At 44.0% G+C, this 19,467-nt stretch overlaps 1 protein-coding gene across 1 annotated transcript in view; it reads left to right on the top strand.

Annotated features, from left to right (window-relative positions):
- PAPPA (pappalysin 1) overlaps nucleotides 1-19,467 on the top strand; it is a 180,656-nt gene that overhangs the window by 39,515 nt on the left and 121,674 nt on the right. The window contains exons 3-4 of the mRNA XM_064727455.1: nucleotides 11,832-11,977; nucleotides 16,408-16,701. Coding sequence (XP_064583525.1) covers nucleotides 11,832-11,977; nucleotides 16,408-16,701 — 440 coding nt within the window. The remainder of the gene's footprint in view (nucleotides 1-11,831; nucleotides 11,978-16,407; nucleotides 16,702-19,467) is intronic.

Below are 19,467 nucleotides of genomic sequence, written 5' to 3'. Positions count from 1 at the left end.
CTCTTGTGATATCATTTGGCAGTGGAGAACAGATTTTGCATTCTTACAGCCCTCTGCAAGAGGTCTGGGTTTGATTCACGTGGATCCACAGGCTTGTGGTGCCAAAACAGGCAATTTCTGCACTCGTGTCTGAAGGCCAAATATATGGGTATGATTTCCTATAGTTTACAGTTACATGCTGGATCAGAGCTGTGTGTTTCATAAGCTGCCAGTCCAATTTAGCAGGGTCTGGGGAAATGTGTCCCCCAGGGAACGCTTACAATCAGCCCTGTGTTTTGGGCTGATAGTGCCTGTTTTCTGGTACACACGTTAGCAGATCCATATGTGAGGAAATCCAAACGTCCTTCCATCCAACTCCTGACCTGAGCACTGGCTCAGGCTGCTGCCCACTGCTGATTTTCTGCTGGCTACGTCCTCCAGTTCAGGAACTGTCCACTCTGGGAAGCACTAAATGAACACCAGGGATCTGTGCAGGAGCTGTGGGTCCTGCACAAGTTTAAAAAACAGGAATTCTGAAAGTTCTTGAGTGTTTGGAAAATGCTCATTTACATCTTTTCTCCTGCTCAGCAGAGAGAAATGAGGGACAGGAATTCAATGTCAAGGAGTTCATTATGTTTGTGGTGTCTGTTACAGACGCTGTTGGCATGTTTTGCTTCCCAGCAGTCTCCTTGACAAAGGTATGATCTACTACATCTCTCTCCTGCTCTTTTATTCATTTCTTTCTGTTTTCCTAGAGAGCAAGAGTAGAAATTAAAAGAAAAAAAAAAAAAGTTGGCTTTAGGAAGTACACTGTCCGCAATATTTTCTTTTTGCAACTCTGAACTATTTTCACTGCAGGTGTGTTGTTGTTTCTGCCAGATCACCTGGCAATTGACTGTGGATTCTGGGAACTTCAAAGCTAAATGTTCTCATGTAAAATTTCTGTTTCAACGACTGACATTTTCTATTTCCTTGTAATCTCGTCATGGCTGGGAAAAAACAAGAGTAACCAGCTTTTGTAAATCTCATAATATTTAGTAGTCCTTTGCATCTCACTATTCAATTTTTTTTTTCCTTAGAAAGTGTGTTCAAGGCTTCCCAGCTGAAGATAAAGATTTATTGTTATGATCCATCAATATCCCCTGAAAAAAACTCCCTAGAAACCAAATAGAGAGAAATATAATTCCTTTGTTGTGACAGAGATAAAAAATCTCCTGAACCTTGAAAATGTGAGACTTCTCTTGCAGGACACTTGGTTTCCTTGAACTGAAGTTTCCATCACCAGACTGTGTTCTTTGTGATCTCACTTGGGTGTCTCCTACACTTTTCTGCATAAGATGAAATAAGAGGAAATTTCAGCCAGCCTCATTTGAATCAGATTTTCATTTTGTTCTCACGAAAGAGGAAGATTTGGCTTAGACCATTGATGGTCTTCCCACTGCAGCAGGACCCGCTTCATGCACAATCCTGCCAGGAGGTTAAGAAAGGAGTTTTGGAAGTCCATGAGTTGTAAAAATGAAAACAGAAAAGAAGCGGCATCTCCAAAGCAAAAGGAATGTTTTGCAAGCTGCATATTTGGAGTGGTTATTTTGGCCCATCAACTCCAGAAGGATCTGCAATAAACATGCTAGGTCCTTTGTGATTTTATGTGATTTTATTTTATTTTTTATGTTGATGTCGGCCTGATTCCAAGTCGCTCTTCATTCCAATCTCAATGTATATCTCCCTTTGTGGCACGGGGTTTATGTGCAGGGAGGATTAGTGTCAAAAACTGGTATGAAGGGAGCGAAGAATTTGGTCTTGTTCTTTTTTCACCCTGCATTTTTTGCTGTGTGGTAATTAGGGAAGATGCTGAAGGAGCAGCCCCTTAAAGTGCCAGCAGCACTGGCAGGGACAGTGCCACTGTCCCCTTCTTCAGGAGCAATAATTGCACTGTGAGCACCCCATGGCCACAGTGCTCCCAACCCAGACCTTTGTGCTGCTTTCTAAAAATCTCAAATATTCAAATATGTGAAAAAAAATCCCAAATATCCCAAATATTCCCACATATGTCACCCACGGAGCCTACCCAGGATCCTGACCCATCCCACCCACAAAAGGCTGCTGCTGCAAGGGCAGAGGGCACAGGGAGCCCAGGACAGGGCTGTGTCTGTGGAGTAATTCCATGATTCCCTGCACTCTACAGAGGGCACACAAAGCATTCCCAGTGTTCCAGAAGTGCCAAACCAAAGTCACTCCAGCTGTGGCTCCCATATCAGCAAGGCAGATGTTTGGGCAGGCTGCAAAAGTGATCTCAAACCTGATGCAGGACGGAGATGAGGAAGACAGGCTGGAGTTGAGTATTATAAATTTCTAGAAAATGTTAATATAAAAGTTGCTCTGAGTTAGTCTCATAGTTAAAGAAAATTCTGTCTTAAAGTCACAAGTTTCTTCTAGATCTCTGATTTACAGAGGCTCTGCCTAACTCTTGTCCCTGTTCAATGGAGTTATGACAGGCTGCATTCCTGATTTCTGATGTTTTCATAAAAAAATCAGGTTGATTGAAACCAAAATGTCCCTTACTTGAGCTGTTTTGCAGAGTTGGTGTGCCCGTATCTGGTTGATGTTCTTGAAAGCTTTGTGTTGAGGGGTGGTAGATGCCAAATATTAGAACAGTGGCTGCTCCCTCATTGAAAGCAGAGCCTTCATTCCACAGGAATGAAGTTACTGTGCTGTTTTGTCCTCAGGAATGGTGAAATTGAGGGATTTGGGAGGACCAGCTCATTGTAGGGAGCACTGATGTTCCATCTGTGGAGCACCAGACCTTCAGGACTTTTTTGGAGATTGTAAAGTACAAGCCAAAGATTGTAAAATATGAGTGAAGGCTCGTAAAGTATGATTAGTGGCCACCAGCAGAAAACTTCAAGTATCTGCAACATAGGACACCACTTATTTAAAAGAAAGATGATCCATATTATCAGAGAATGCAGGCTCAAGGGATAGAGGAGCTAATCCTTGCTGTCAGTTTTCCCATTCAGAAGACAAGGAAAAATATTCTGTTTGCCTATTTCATGACTTCTTCACTCATGGTGAAATGTCTTGAGGGGAGGCCCAGCAGAAGGGGTTTTGTCCTGCTTCAGCATCACTTCAGGGGGTGGATGGGGCTTGGAGCAGTGCAGGGCTGGTGTCAGGGCTTTGACCAGAATGGAATTTCTCTCTTCATGTTTAGGAAGCTTTCTGAGGCCCAGAGGGGAGAAGCAGTGTGCAAGTGCCAAGCAGCACAAGTGAGAGTTAAACTAGCCTGAAATCTATACACCTTCCTCTATGGGTTTAAATTCTCCTGTGTACGTGAATGAGGTTGGCTGCAGCCAAAAGAGGTTTTCATGAAGTGGCAAAGGAAATCTGTTTTAACAGAACAGGTTCCTGAAAATATCCTTATGCTACTTCCCTCTTTATGGTTTGACTTTTCTCCGTGTTACAATGGTTCAGGCTGGAGAGTCTGGAAAAACATCAGGGTAACCAGGGCAGAGGGAATATCAGATGGAGATGAGGGATAGATAAGAGGCAAATTACAGTACATTTCTCATGGGTCATTTGGCTCTAGTCTTGAAAAGAAGAGAAAAAAATCCCAAAGTTGTAAAAGCAAGAAAAAGAGACAATCAAAACAAATAAACCTGCCAGTTTTGCTGATTTCAAAGGCCTGTGAAATGTGCATATATGCTTCATAATGCTCTGCTGTTTTAAATGAAATGTTCCGTCCTTTAATCCTACTCACTGTCTCAGAAGTTAATTGTACAGTAAGATCACAATTCTCTCTGCCAAGGCTTTCCCTTTGTTTTCTATGTTTTTTCTCCCTGCAAGTTGGCCAGCCAGAGTATCTTTTCCTAGTTCTGTGCAGTTGGTTATTCTCTGTAGTATATTCTGGAGTTGTGTTTAGCTTGATAATTTGTTATGGTCATGCAAGGGAATGGGGCTTTTCAATTCTTGCTGCTTGAGGGAACTCAAAAGTTGCTCCACTCTTGGATGTAGACCCTGCAAAATCTGAAGGCTCAGTGATCAGATATTTATGGTCTGTAGCACTGCAAGTCTTTCTAAACTTATGTAAAGGTTATCTAAAGGTGGGGTGTAAGAACTGGGCAGTAAAGCCTGGAAGGATGAAGGATAAAGAGAGAGAAGGAACATATAATGTTATATACATGAAGAGCCATCCCAAGTTTTTGCCCAGAGCTCAGACAGAACACGTTAGACATTTGAAAATTTTTGCATCATCTTTTTCCCTGAGCCTCTGCTCTTTCTTATCCTGGCCAGAACCAGCAGCAGAAGTGCCGGGGGGGGAAAAAAAAAAGAAAAAAAAAATCTGTTTTCACTGTATTTCTGAATCTGAGCCCAGGTTTGTGAAGGATTTGGCAAGGATTTACAAACCTTTGAGAGAATCCGTGTGGAGATCTAAGGAAACCCGCCTCCCTCCTCTAAAAAAGCAAGTCGCCTTGGCCAGAAATTGGGCAAAAATTGGTCGTTTCAACTGATGTTTCCTTTGAGATTTTGGATTTGAACCTGAAGCTGCAGTTTGAGAATCAAATTTTGCTCTAACTCTAGATTTACACTGGAGCAAATACATCACAGTCAGTGCTGATATTTGTGTGCAGCCCAGAGGCTGGCTCAGTGCAGGCTCACATGAACAAACCAAGAGAGGACCCAGCACAAAGTCTGGAGTAGTCCAGGCATCAAATTTATTCCAGCCTGTTGCTGTGGTTCAGCATGTTAAGTAGATCCTGCATGAGCAACCTCCAGGAGTTAAGTGATTGCATGAAATAAAGCTGTACCATTTATTGAAAGTCTTTTCTGAGGTCAGAGAGGGCTGGGCAGGGATGCACCCTTAGTGTTCTAGGATGATAATCCTGATTTTAGAACGTAACAGCAAATGATTTCCTTTATCTATCAGGTGTTTTCCTTTTCCTCTCAGTCCTATGGATTTGTTGTCACAGTAGAAATTTGTGTATTTCTAGGAATGTCCTGCTGGAAAGCCTGGGTTTCAAAGTAAATGCAATGAAATTGATAAACTGACAATTGTAAAAATCTACTTTCAAGCAAGGAGGTGCTCTCAGACTCTGTTGCAGGATAAAGAAAAACCAGACCAAAAGGATTTCCATATTTTCTATAGTAAACTTCTTATTTTCCTGCTGTAATTTTTTTTTTACATATTTGTTTAATTGGGTGAGTAAAGCCTGAGTCACTATCCTTGTGGTAGAATTAATTCACTTTGGAAAAGGGAAACCTGGGATCAATGAATGCCCAGAGTTTTATAGCCACTTTGGCTTTAATTTTGCATTATTTTTTGCTTAGGGGTCAGTGTTAACTGTAAAACCTGTCAGTGATGTAAAAACCCCCAGTCCAGGTTTAGCAGGCTCACCTGAATGCATGAACAGTGTCACAGGGTGACACAGAGCTCAGCAGGGCTACAAACCTCCCCAAGGAGCTGGATTTACATTTGAACAATTATCCTAAGTGGCTTTTCTTGGATCCTTATCGTAATTATATTTTTTTGCCAAAACATTTCTCCTCTCTTGTAACGGAAGATCAGATTTGGGGCCTGCAGAGGACATTTTGCTACAGCAGATAAACCAGAATTCTTTCAGAGCTGCCAAGCCTGCATGTGCTGACAGTGCTTTGCAATTTATGCTTGTGGACATGACCTAGCAACTGCCTGGGTTGGATGTGGCTGGAATTACAGTTGCACACTTGGATTTCAGTGTGAACACAGGCAGTGATCTGGATCTAAACCGGGACCTGAAGCCTCTCACTTGGAGGATTCTGGTTCTGCTCTGCTTCAGGCTCTGTCCCAATCACTGAAAGATTTATACCTTTATCAATAAATTATCATGACTTTTACTACACTTACACCAGTGTCTTAAATTAACACTAAACTCAGTGTAGATGAGGCACGCTTCCTGCTGCACATGATTTATGGCAATCCGTCTGAAATGAGGAGCAAAATTGAATTTGCCAGCAAAGGCAAATCTTTAACGTCAGGTCAGACACAAATTTTATTGCACGTCCACTGCTAAAGAGAGTTTGTAGGTTGTCTTTTTTTATACAGGTTTTTTTTAAAGACTGTAATGCTTCAGGCTTTAAAAAAATAAAAAAAAAGGAAGTTAGAAATATTTGGAAGTCTGAAATCTCTCCTGTGTCTTTGTGTCAGGTTGGAGGTGACAGACAGGACAAATGTAGCAGTTACATGGCACTGATAAACTCTCAGCTTGAGGGCTGTGTTCCCTTTTGATGACCTGCCTTTGGGAAAGATGTGGAGAGTGAAGATAAGAGCATCAGAAACAAGCAGAGGTCTTAAAAGCAGTGAGAAAGGCTGAGGAAATAAGATGGTTTTAGCCTAAAAACGAAATGATGTACAGGAGATATAGGCTTTCAAATAAGTAATAGGTTTGGTAAAGCAGAAAGGAATCCAACCTCCCTGTCAGTGGTTGAATGGCACAAATACTCCTCTAATAGAGCAAAAAATATTTAGCCTGACCTTTATATAAAACACCAACTTTCTGACCATAAAGGAATTGAAACAAGGGCTGCAGGTTACTGGGACAGTGACATAGTCACTGTCATGTGTGGCTTTAAGTGAGCTAAATAAAAATTTGCTTGGTGACACAGGAAGATGCCTTAGCTCGGGGGTGAAGGGCTGGCAGCCGTGGTCTCTGGACATCCTTTCCAGACTCACTTGTCTGTGATCCTACAACAGAGGGCAAAGGCAGCTCTCACACTGGCATCAGCACTGCCTCTCCAAAAGGGCAGTTAGCTGTCTAACCACCCAGCACTGAGAAATCACAAGAGGAAAAGATAAATTACAGCTGTGCACATCTGCCAAATGGCCCCATTTCAAGGTCAGCTTTCAGTGCTGCTGCAGTCATGGCTTTTGCCACTATCTTCAGGAAGAATATCCTTTATCTCAAAACTGTTCTTGCTCTTCACTGCAGATACTGAGAATCTCCAGGTGTGCACTGCACCCTGAAACCTTGTGTTGGACAGCCAGGACAGACATGGGCTGGGTGCCTGTGCACACACTGACTGCTGTGGTCACTGCTGCTCCCCTGAACCCCGGGGCCAGGATGGGACCTGAGGGACACAGGGAACACCACTGGGACCTGTCAGCCACACCATGCTGGGAATCACAGCAGGATCTGTCTGTCACAGGCTGATGGACAGGCTGTTCCAGGGCTGTCCAAAATAAAGTTTTCTCTTTGTCTGAACCATGCACGGTGGTTTGGGCTGGGCTGACTCTTCTGAGGAGTCTTGGGAAGAAGAGTGATTCCCTGGGTCCCTGTGATTCCAGCAGATTTACCCTGTCCTGCTGTGTGCTGAGCCCAGTAGGTAAAGGATAGGACACTGTGTGTCAATATTGAAAATTGAGATATTTTGAAGCTGACTTCCCAATTCAGGAGCTGCTGTTGGTTTTTGGCTGTTGTTGGTTGGGTTTTTTTTAAGGATGAAATGTAGTGCCTTCTGTTCCTAACAAACTCACCAGGCAATTGCAAACCATACTCCACAGTGAGCAGATAGCAAAGTTCCTACTCTGTGTTTGGATGGGATCTTACAAATAATCTCCTAAGTACCCTGTTTGTTTTCTTGCTGTAAAGCGACACTTGTCTTTGAAGGAAACAAAACAATACAAAGGCAAATAGAGAATAACTGGGAGCAAACAGTAGGAAATTTCCTAACAATAAGGTCTGGAAGACACTGTGTTCCTTGCAAAAACAACCAGGAGTGCAAGAGACTGCAGCTCAGCTACATCTGGGAAACTTGGGGAAACCACTCTCTGACCTGGAAGAAAAGGAAGAAGAGCTGCCAGCCCTCAACAAAACTGAGCTCAATTCTAGTCACCAAAACTAGATTTAATATGATCAAACCTGGTATCAGCTGAGTTTAAGAGCCACTGCCAAATGTGTTTGTGGCTCAGCAGAGGGGTTTGTGGCTGGGTTTGGATGTGGAGCTCGGGTCCAGCAAAGGGAGCTCCTCACAGTGGCTCCCAAGGCAGGTGGGCTGGTGGCCAAGGGCTTCACCTCATCACCTGGGGACAGTCACAGCCCAAATGGACAGGAAATGGGTTTGACAGATGAGACAGGATGGGGATAATGGCTGGGTGACTGATGGAGTGGGCTGGGTGATGGGAGAGACACTGCTGGGTGAGCTAAAACCTCCATTAGGCTGAAACTGGAGCACTGCATGGGATCCATATCCCTGACTGAGGGCTGGGGTTCGCTGGATAACGGTGAGCTGCTGCACAGAAGAGTTTCAGAGGGCTCTTTGCACTGCAGCAGAGGGAAAAGGAAAACAAAAACTGTGCATTGAACAAATAAGTCGATGAAAAGATCAGGGTGGGAATGTGAGCATTGCCTGATATGATTTGGTGTCCCAAATGGCCTTAAACAGCCCATAGAATTTCTATGTCTAAAACAGATTCCAGCAAAGGAGACCTTTTATGATGCACTAATAGGCTCATTAGGCTTTCTCCAGCAAGGCATGCTCACAGCATCGTATGTTTTTTCCATTACAGGAATTACACGTGTTTTGTTGTGCTTTGGGTTTTGTTTTGTTTTCCACATAGACTTGCCCTGACAGTTCCCCCATTCAGGTTTATATTGGAGGTACCATCTCGAGCCAATGAATTTTATTAAATATGTTGCTGGCACTGACAGAGAGATGCATAAAGGAAATATTCTAATGACAGTTGGGAAGGCTTTGATCCCTTTCCAAGACTGCACTCATGTCTTTGAAATGCGAGTTTGGCAGTGCTGGAAAGGCTGGGCTCTTTGGCTCTCTCTGGCACGAGCCCATGTGACAGACATAATGTCCTCTGTCAGGGGACCCACATAACCTTGAGAAGTGTAAGCAGTGCTCACAGATTGCGCTGGGTCAGATAGTCTGGGCTGATAAGGGAGCAGGGGGGAGTCAGCCTAGTCCAGAGCAATAACTGAAAGCTGTTTTGACCTGGTAACTGTTGGGTCTGCTGCCTGCGGCTGCGGAGTTGGACATGAACTGCAAAAGTAGTTAATTTATGCCTCCTTGAGTGTAGGAATGTGGCGATGATGGATAGGGATGGGAGGTTATTAGAAACATGGGGAGGAAGGAGAGGAAGGAATTCCAGCCCGTGTTTTTTATCTCTTACACACACACACACACACACTGGTTCCCCACATTCTCCTGTCTGCCTCACGTGTGTGCAGGGTCCAAGCCCTCACTGCCACGCTCACATCTCTGCTCCTGCACACTCACACAGGGACACACACAATTCCCAGGGCTCGGGCATGTTTACGTGCTGGGGGTTGCTGGCTGTTTCCATGAAGGAGTTTGCATTTATTGCCTTCCAAGCATGATCTACTGACACCTACACCCGGGCAGATCCTTTGTTAAAAATCCTCTTGGCATTCTGTTCTTCCACCACTGAATGCATTCTGCTCACTCATAGCCTTCCCCTGGCTAGCAGAGAAAAGTGGTCAGAGAAATATCAGAAACTCAAGTCCAAAGGACTTAGTAGGATGGATTTACATGAGGCATGAGTCCAGTCTCAGTGAAGCATTGCCATCACTGGCCAATTAGTTAAATGCTGTCTGTTCTGGATGTTTTTTGCAGCAATAATCCATGTAGCCCTGGATGTTGGAGCACATGGGCTGTATGGAAGAGAAAGAGCAACTGTGGCTATGCACTGAGGAGATAAATGGGAATTGGATTGTGTAAACGATAAGCAAAGAGACAGCTGAGAATAAAGAAATATTAGTTTAGATTATTCGAAGCCATGGGGAAAGAGGAAGGATAAAAATGGTAATCTCAGGAGGGGAGTTGGATTATGGTTACTCCTGCAGGGATTTGCATGTGCATAAAGCATCTGCATCCAGAGCCAACAGCACTGTCAGTCCAGGCAGTAGGACCTTCCTTCCCATTGGGATACAAACACATAAACATTGTTCTAATCAGACTAGGGCCTTCTGTTTCTGCCCCTCTCTTTTGAATGAAGCATCACATCACTCCCACATTGTCTCTTACACTTTTGCTCACTGTCAGTGATGCTGCCATGGGTGCAGGCACACACTGTCCCCTCCCCATGGTCACACCCCCCGTCACACATTCCCCCAGTGCTCTCACAATGAGAATATTTGGAAGTGCACATCAGTTCTCACATGTAATTTCAAGCTATTGCTCATGGATGTGTCTGTGTAGGAACCCATGGCTGGAAAAGATGTTTTCTAGGGCACAAAGAAGATCCTGGGACTAGACTGAGCAGAGCCTCAGAGCACTGTGCAGATCCAGGCAGGACAAGTTGAGGAGCTAAGGGGAAGGCCTGTGTACTTTCCATGGATGTGTTGAGAACTCTGGAGAGATGAGAAATGTGTAAAGGGTCACAGTGCTGACCTGTCCTTCAGGACGTCATCCCCATTTGATTGGAAGATAAACACTGTATGGAACGGAAACATCCCCTTCCACTGGTGTCCCCAAAGAGCACATCTTCCTCCATGACTCAGCCAGGGCCTGGGGACACCCAGCCATGATCTATTTTGGAGGCAGTGACTTCAGCAAGTGGCAGGGGAAGCTATTGTGGAAATATGAATGTGTTTTCCATTTGGGAGTCCTCCGGGGAAGGACAAAAAGATCTTGGTGCTGAGCCAGCTCCCCCCTTTTTTTCTTCACCCTTCTGGGAGCAAAAGCCTTGCAAAGTATGCAGGGAACCCTTCTCAGAGCTTGTGGGGGTGTGTGGCTTGGGAGAGCTGTGTGAGCCTTGCACACATCCATGCACACTCACAAAGGGGGACTCCAGGAACAGGAATCAGCCTGCTCATGGCCATGGTGGTGTCTGTTCCTTACACCCTTTGAACCGTGCTTGGCTCAGTGTGATCCCTCTCTCTAGGGTCTCCACTTGTCAAGTAGACACCACAACATGATCCCCTTCTGGCTTTTCTCTTATCACAACACTTCATATTGAAAGCCAGTGTGAGCTGGAAACAGAGAACCAATGGGTTTAATCTTACACTTTGTTTTCTCCAGCTTTACTGTGAGTTGGAGCAGTGCAAGCAGTGTGGCACCATGGCATGTGCACTGGCAAGTAGCTCCAGTATTAGAAAATCTACTCCTTTTGAGATGCAAAAGTACCTCCAACAGCCATCAAGCTTAAGGGGTTGGCTTAGCTTGCCTGCAAACAGATTGCTCTGTGATTTCCAGGCATCCCAAAAGCTAAGGAGAAGTGCTGCTCACCCTGGGAGGACCTGAGGAGCCTTAGGAATTTATATCATGGTATGGTACCACTCCTGGGGAGAGCTCATGCAAGGAAATCTCTTGGCACAGCTTTGCCTGTTGGGAACAGCAATTCCCAACCAGCTACGAGATGTCCTAACCTAACGAGGGTTAGGCCTCATGGATTTCAGCACCAGTGACTGCCACTGGTGCTAAAGGAGTGGCTCTGTGAGCTGGTGTCAGTTGTGGTGCCAACCTGTTATTGTGAAGGAAAATTAGAGGTAACAACAACAAACAGCTTAGAGGAAATGTGCAAGCTAACTGCTGGTGTAAAAAGATTTACTGACCATAATGCTTGGTTAATTACATTCATAATAAATAGATTCCTATACTTATCTTGAGAATGTGGACAGCTTTATGTATTTACCTTGGATTTTGTGGCCTTAGTTAATCAATGGCCTGAAGTTTTAGATGAGATTCACTACATGAATGCAAAGTAATCAAAGTTTGGGAGTGGGTTATTAAAACATTTCAGGTGATTGATATGCAGGGTATTATAAGACCTTTGCCTAGATTGCAGCACTTCTTCAGTGTTCTGTTGCTTTCATGTCACCTTTAGGAAAAAAAATACTTTTCTTTTTCTACAGGGCATACTTGGATGTCAATGAACTTAAGAACATTCTCAAACTGGATGGATCCACACACCTCAACATCTTTTTTGCCAATTCCTCTGAGGAAGAGCTGGCTGGAGTGGCAACTTGGCCCTGGGACAAAGAAGCCTTGATGCATCTAGGTGAGTGATAAAGATGTTTCTCCTTTGCAAAGCATTCTTTTGAGGCACTAAGAAGGAAAGACAAATATGCGTTAAGCTCTGTTCTGATTTCTTATCATTCCTCTAATATATAGTCAGGGGAAAAAAAGTATTTCACGATTCCCAGATACTGGCTCACAACCAGGAAAATATTAGGTTATAAACCCAAAGCATATTATGGTATTTGTAGATGATGTCAAGCTGAAAGTATTTCACCTTTTCAGTGAAGCTACTTCACAGGGCATTCACTCCATGGGAGCAGTTTGCAGAAGATTGGGGGATAGGTGTGGGGATGAGACAGAGGTGAATCTTTAACCTTAGCCTGTTACATTCTGATCCTTAGTTCATTAGCAAGTATTCAATTAGCTCACAGACTGTAGCTAAAATCTGCTGCTGTTTTTCTCTAGCAATGTGCAAAAGAGCAAACAGCTGAGGGATTGTATTTCTAATGTTCACTTGAGTGGAACTGGAAGGAGTTCACTACCCTGCAGCCTGCCTGGTGTGTTTCATAACCAGGCTGCTGCTGGAACCTGGGGATCCAGACAAAGCTCTGCAGCTCCCAAATGACTCACTGCCACCTGCAGTGCCACTGGACCTGTGCTCCCTGCAAAACGTCAGAGGAGCCTCAAAAGGTTCCCTGACTGAGCTTTTCCTAACTTCACAAACCTCCCTCGAGCTGCAAACCTGGTCTGGTCATCTCCTCTGAGCAGGAGGTCACATAGGTTTTCCAGATATTTCACCAGCTAGGCTGGGAGTGAAGTCCAGTTTCAGCCAAGTTAAATCTTTGTGATGGAATGTTTCAGCCAGTTTTTATATTACCCAACTCCATGTTGAGCTACATAAAAAGATATGGTGACCATAAACCTACATGAGGAGAACAAGCAGAGTTTATTACCCTAAAACAAGCTGAGCTGTATGGAATAGCCATCAGTCAGGGGGGCTTTTCCAAGGTCAAAAATACCCCAAAGATGAGATGTTACCATGCCTTTATGGTCACCTGTCTCTGCAGCAGAGAGAGGCTCCGTGCTCAGGCCAAGCAGTTGGCACTGGCTGCCCTCCTTCATTTTATGAGATGTTTTATTACAACATCCAGCTCTGCAGCTGCTCTGGAAGGAGTGTGAGCAAACTTCCCTTCCTGAGGAGCAGCACTTACACACTGACACTCCTGCTGAGCTCAGCTGGAACTGAAACCACTCTGGTTTGCCTGCAGCCTCATCTCTGCAGCAGCACCCAAACCAGGAGGTTCTGTAAATGCCCAGCGGCCATTCCCCAAGACACCATCTGTCAAAAACAAAGATTTTAACCCCAGCACCGACAGTGATGGGATTTTATCACTTTGGGATGACAACCAGCGTGGATTGCTGGTGGTGGGTTTGATCCCTGTGTGAGCCATTTGCTGAAGAGTTGGGCTGGGTGATGCCTGTGTGTCCCTTCCCAGCCCAGAAGGTTCAGAGAGCCTGTGAAACATTAGCCCCAGTGTCACTGTGCAAGTGGGATATGGCTGCAACAGAGCTGCTCCTTCCCTAAATGAGGATTTTCACAGCTTCCCTTGGTGTTGCCATGGGAGGGAGCAGAGAACAAGGGGAGAGCTCCAGAGTGCCAAGAGGAACCTTCTGCAGCAGGGCTGGGGCTCGCCCAAAGCCCTGATGAGTTCTTCTGTCACTTCGTTAAGCTAATTGTCAGCATCATGCCTGAGAAAAACAATTTAAATTCAGCTCCTACAGAGCATTGACAGAGTTCATTGACCAAAAAAAGATCTCGCAAGGAAAAAAATAGACATTGGACAGCAGATTACATTTGACTTGCTAGGGAAAAAAAAAAAGTAAAAAAATAAATAAATAATGCTCATAATTTCCTGTCAAAATAGCCCTCCCAGACCTGTGCTTGGTTTGTAAGAATTCATCTTTAATCTTTTTTACTCTCTTCTATAAATCCAATATGTACTTAATAAAAAATATGAAATATGTCCTGTGGTGCAGATCTAAAGGCTGGGATAGAGATTGTCTGGGTGAGGGAGTTTATCTTTTCTGTAAAACTGCAATTGATTTAGATTCTTGACAGCTATAAAAAATATAAATTTTCAACAAAGGCAAAAATAAAATCTCCCTCTCCAGCTGCCTCAGGGTTTTCCAATGCCAGAACAATTTAACCAGCCTTTACTGGAGGCATATCCTGCTGAGGAATTTCACCAATATCTCTCTTACTGGGAAAAAAATAATCTGGAATTATTTTTGGGATAGAGAACCCCAAAAATGTATCAGAGTACTCTCTGTGTATAAATGGCTCCACCTGGGTAGAAACCAAGCACCAGAGGAATCAGAGCTTGTATTATGTAGAGAAGGAGAGAAAGGAATCATGGGTTTATTGTTGAGCTGCATGCTGGTAGGTCTGTATATAATTAATTGGGAATGTGGAGAACTGGTGTGAGGAACAGTTCAGTGCTGTGAAAAGGAGGTGCAGATGCTATGTGTGGCACAGGAGACAAGATGCTGCACTGAGGCATATTTTATTTACTCTTATAAATACTCATTATTTACTCTTTGTGTACATATTTAAATTTTCTGTTCTATTTTGTAGAATAGTTTTTATGTATTTGTACCTGCCCATGGGATTCCTCTCCACTCTGTGCACATTTTCACATGTGCTCCTGCTCAGAGGGAAGATCTTTTTTCTCCTGATATTTTGTGCATGTGTCCCTTCAGGACATCCAAACTGACACAGCTTCAACTGAAGTAGCGCATGCTGTGTTTTGGACATTGTTCTTAGAGGAAAACCTGAGGTAATGGGGAAAAATCAAAGCAGAACCACAGTCAGGGAGGTCTAGGAAAAGGGTTGAGCTCCAAGGAAAGGCTGAAGGGATTACAGTGATTCAGGCTGAAGGAAAAGAGCCTGAAGTGGGGATGATGACAATCTCATAAAAGCTGATGAAAGGGGAGGAGAATCTTCTGCTCTTCATATCTGTGTGAGGAAGGACTTGAAGTCATGAACTTAAATTGCCAAAAAATCAATTCAGATTAGATGTGAGTTAAATCCTTGCAGCTGTAGGGATGCTGAGTGCTGACATTGATTGCTGGGGCAGTCGTGTCATCAGGGGTTGAGAAGAGGCAACAGGCCAGAGTGTGTGAGGGATGGTATAGACATAATTGCTTTGAGAGTGGAATTTAGAGGACTTCTTAAGAACTTCATGGTCTCATTTTCCTCTAATTTCATGGTTTTTACAACCAAGTCTCCAGGCAGATGAGGATGAAGGGTCTATGGTGCATCAGATCCTGGTGATCTCATCTTCCCTGTGCTACAGGCTCTGATAAAGCTCCTGCTGCCAAAACCTTTTCTCTCCTCATTGTCACTAAATTATTAGAGTACCACGTCCAAGATTTATATTCCCACTATAACTTTTACAAAGCAGTCTCCTGTTCTCATGATAGGCAGGACACAGAAAGGGTTTTAAATAAAGAGCTTGGAAAAGTTGATATCAACAAGCTGAATAATGAAAATATCAAGCATATTTTAAATACAAAGGTATATCTACCTGAGATAAAAATATAGTTGGTATGATTACCAATGCACTGCAAATCCTCACTAATTTGCCACTTGCTTGTTTGCACATCCCTTAATTCATACAACAGAAAACACCATTAGTTTTCTTTGCAAAAACATTTAATAAACACATAGTTCTTTCAGGGTTATCACATTCCTGGATTTCATATTTTTTTGACACTTTAGACTTAATGCATATTCATTAGTGGACTGTGCAGTTCAGATCAAGCCAGGCTTGTCTGAGTACATGAACAGTGTGTTTCTGACAGTTACTTTAAAGCTGCCTCCAGGACACCCTGAAATAACTGCTCCAGCCTTGGGTGTGCACAATTTACTTTGCCCAGCTCTTAATTTGCAAGTATTGGTGGAGTCTTCTGCAATTCTCAGGGTGTTTCAGAAGTTAATAGGCTTTTCTCACATCTTTACCCTGGGGAATATTATACACAGAGTGTTCCAGGTGTGTTTTGTTTGACTCTTGGTGTCAAATACATTGCTTACACCTTTCTGGGCAGAGTCACACTCTTCAAGCACATGAAATTATCTAAAACAGCATGGTAAGAAGTAATTTCATGCAGGATTTTCCTCTAAGTTAACAAAAACCCTACATTGAGTTTATTCAGTTGAAAGAATGATTGTGGCAGTGTTTTTGGTTTTGGGATGTTGAGCTTTGTCCCACAGTTCCTCCTCCTTGGAGCCCCAGATTAAGGGTGAGATGAAACTTTGCTGGGCAGGAAATGTGTCTGGTTCTGCTACAGAGGATCCAACAAACTTGGACAGTCAGAGGAGCTCCCCTTAGGAAGGGGCTCTTTCCCCTTTCTCCTGCTGTCCTGAGGAACACAAAGCCAACCCAGAAGCTGTTGTCTTTGCCCTTGCAGGTGGCATCGTGCTGAATCCCTCCTTCTACGGAATCCCTGGCCACACACACACCATGATCCATGAAATTGGGCACAGCCTGGGGCTCTACCATGTTTTCAGGGGCATCTCTGAGATCCTGTCCTGCAGCGACCCGTGCATGGAGACAGAGCCCTCCTTCGAGACCGGGGACCTGTGCAGTGACACCAACCCTGCTCCCAAGCACAAGCTCTGCGGGGACCCTGGGCCTGGCAATGACACCTGTGGCTTCCACAGTTTCCTGAACACGCCTTTCAGTAACTTCATGAGCTATGCAGGTACTGGGATTGGCTTGGGCTGCTGGTGGGGGTGTCTGTGGGTGAGCAGTAACAAAGAACTGTGGTATTACCCCTTATCATAGAGACAGGTGATCCTCCAGCCAGGGAATAATGTGCTCTGACTCCATCATTCAGAAAGCTGAACAATTGCTTTATTAAGCTATACTATATTATACTAATACTTTACTATAACTATACTAAAGAGATACTCAAGAAAACTCTGTGACTGTCTGAGACAGCCATGCACAGCTTTGACCCAATTGGCCAATCAATCCAAACAACCCTTACCTTTGGTAAACAATCTCCATAACACATTCCACATGTACCACACAACAGCAGCAGCAAATAGAGGTAAGAATTGTTTTCTCACTGCCTTCCTTCCCTAGGAGAGAGAATTATGTCTCTCTCTGTTCAGAGAATGTGGATACCACAACCCCTGATTTCTCAGTCCATTTCTTTATGCAGATAAAGGTCTAGATCCTGGCTTGATGAGGGATCAGACCCAATAGATGAGAAATCCCTTCTACTTCTCCTTTTCTTTTATCCCAGTTTTCCCCAAATTCACAGGGCTTCATGCGAAGACCAGGCAGAAGGTTTGGGGGATGGAAGAAATGAGATAAGCATTAAGAAAACAGCTTCTGAAGGCTCTAAGCAAACCTGACACCCTATTTCTCCGAGATCTGGATGCCTGATCTATGAGGTCTTTGAAAAACTCAAATCCAGAGATTGTTTATACTCTCCCAAGGAGATATAGAATGTCATATGAGTATTGATACCATCAAGGCTGTCAGATAACCCTATGACAAGTGGACAACTAATGAGGCACTGCCCGTGCCGCCAGGTGTCTGTTGAAATGCCACATTTAGGTTTGATTTGGAATCACATCCCAAAATGTGAATAGTGGGATTCTGCCTGGCCAAGGATTACCAGTGAGCTGTGCTGGTTTGTACTGGGAGTGCAACAACAGAGGCTCCATATCAGTGTGGTAAAACCACCCCTCAAAGCAAAATCTGGTGTGGGTCCAACTCTCCAGGCACAGCTCTGCTGCCCAGATGTGCATTGTCCCAGCAGAGCATATCCCAAAGAGAGCATATTTTCCTGTGAGCCTGCCCTGGATGAGGCTGGAGTGGGGTCCTTGATGCACCTCTGGAAGCTCAAGGGGAGCTGAAAGCTCCTCTGTTATTTCTCAGAAGGAGCAAGGGATACCTTGACTTGTATTTCTCCTTATTTTGAGCCGCAGGGTCTCTCTGTGGTGACAAGCTATGACAGTGAGCTGACAGAATCAACAACATTTTAAAGGCAACCAATATACTAACAGACACTGAAGGGCACCTTTATACTCCAGGCAAAAACACAGATTTCCCACTCAAAAGGTCACAGGAGTGCTTATTCTGTAATAAAACTGTGGAGAAGCAAAGTGTTTAATGTCATCTGGGGCATGGATTGAAATGATTTATAACCAAAATGCTTTTATGCCCTTTGTGGCACTAGCTAAAAGCAATGCTGAGTTTTCTCTCTATTTTTCTATTTGTTTAGAGGGTGCTTTCAGGGACAAACGCACCAAGTGAGCTCCTCAGTGTGCTCAGTGCTGTGGTGCCTGTGGTCGGGCAGGGAGCCTGAGCACCAAGCCCAGCCCCATGGTAACATCCCTCAGATAAGACAGGGCCACTCCAGATGACAAAATCCTCCCACCAAGTCTGCTCGTGTGCATGTGGTGAGGGGTGGAACGTGCCTGTTTCAAAACTCTGAGCTCTTATCTTCCAAAGAGAACTTGCCTTGCCAGCTGACTCGGGAGCTGAGGCAGAGGCAGACCACAGAGATACCCATCTGCTCCTGGGAGCTACATGTGTGCTGGTGTTCTGAGCTGAAACCTCTTCTTTTTCCTTGAAAAATTAAGTGAAGCGACATGATAGATATCTCTAGAGCTCAAGCATGAATCTGTTTGCTTTTCTGTTGTTGCCAGTGGAGTAAAATATAGCAGGATATCAAGTTGCTGTCAAAATACCTTTGAAACATGTAGGTTGAGGTCATGCAGTTCTAGGAATTGCCTTTCTTTCATTTCTGTTTTGCTGCTCATGTACAGCTTGATCCTATTGTATTTGTCTGTCCGTTCCTGTCCCATCCATCTGTCCAGCTACCCCCAGCCCTGAGCAAAGCAGAGTTTAACTGATAATTTTTATTTTTCCTGGAATAACAAGTTACAATGGCCAAAAGATTAGGTAGTGTGAGAAATAGGACTTGTAAATTATTTTTACAAGTCCAAATAGCTGTGGTGTTCCCAAATAAAAGATAAGTTAGTCTTTTAGATGACTTTTCATGAAATCATTACAAATTCTTCCTCTGAATTCTGTTGGAGTAATCACTCCAGCAAAGTATAGAATTTCTCTAATGATTGCTTTATCTGAGGATCTTGAACTTTTCTTGAGTGGAACACCTTTCTCCCTCACCTCTCCTCCCTTCCCCTCCCCCTGGACACAGGCTGTGCTGGTGTTTAAACAGATTGAGAATGCAGGTCATCTTTCTCCTGTGCCATTGTCCCACTGCTTTCTCCTATATATATTTTATTGTTCTTTTATGATGGCTATTAAGGGCCTTTGTCTCCTTCTGTGCTTCCGTGAAGAATATTTATGGCTTTTACAGCGTGCTCAGGGGTAGACCATCGATAATTATTGAGGAAATCCAGAGATGTCACATTAAAGCAGCTTTTTGCATACCCACAGGGATTTGTAGATATTGTCAAGGGGGTGCTGTGTGTATTTCTGCTGT

The sequence above is a fragment of the Zonotrichia leucophrys genome, chromosome 17 (genome assembly GCF_028769735.1).
Source record: "Zonotrichia leucophrys gambelii isolate GWCS_2022_RI chromosome 17, RI_Zleu_2.0, whole genome shotgun sequence".
In the NCBI taxonomy this organism is placed as follows: Eukaryota; Metazoa; Chordata; class Aves; order Passeriformes; family Passerellidae; genus Zonotrichia; species Zonotrichia leucophrys.
Note: the sequence above shows the minus strand (reverse complement) of the source record. Positions and strands in the feature narration are given on the sequence as shown.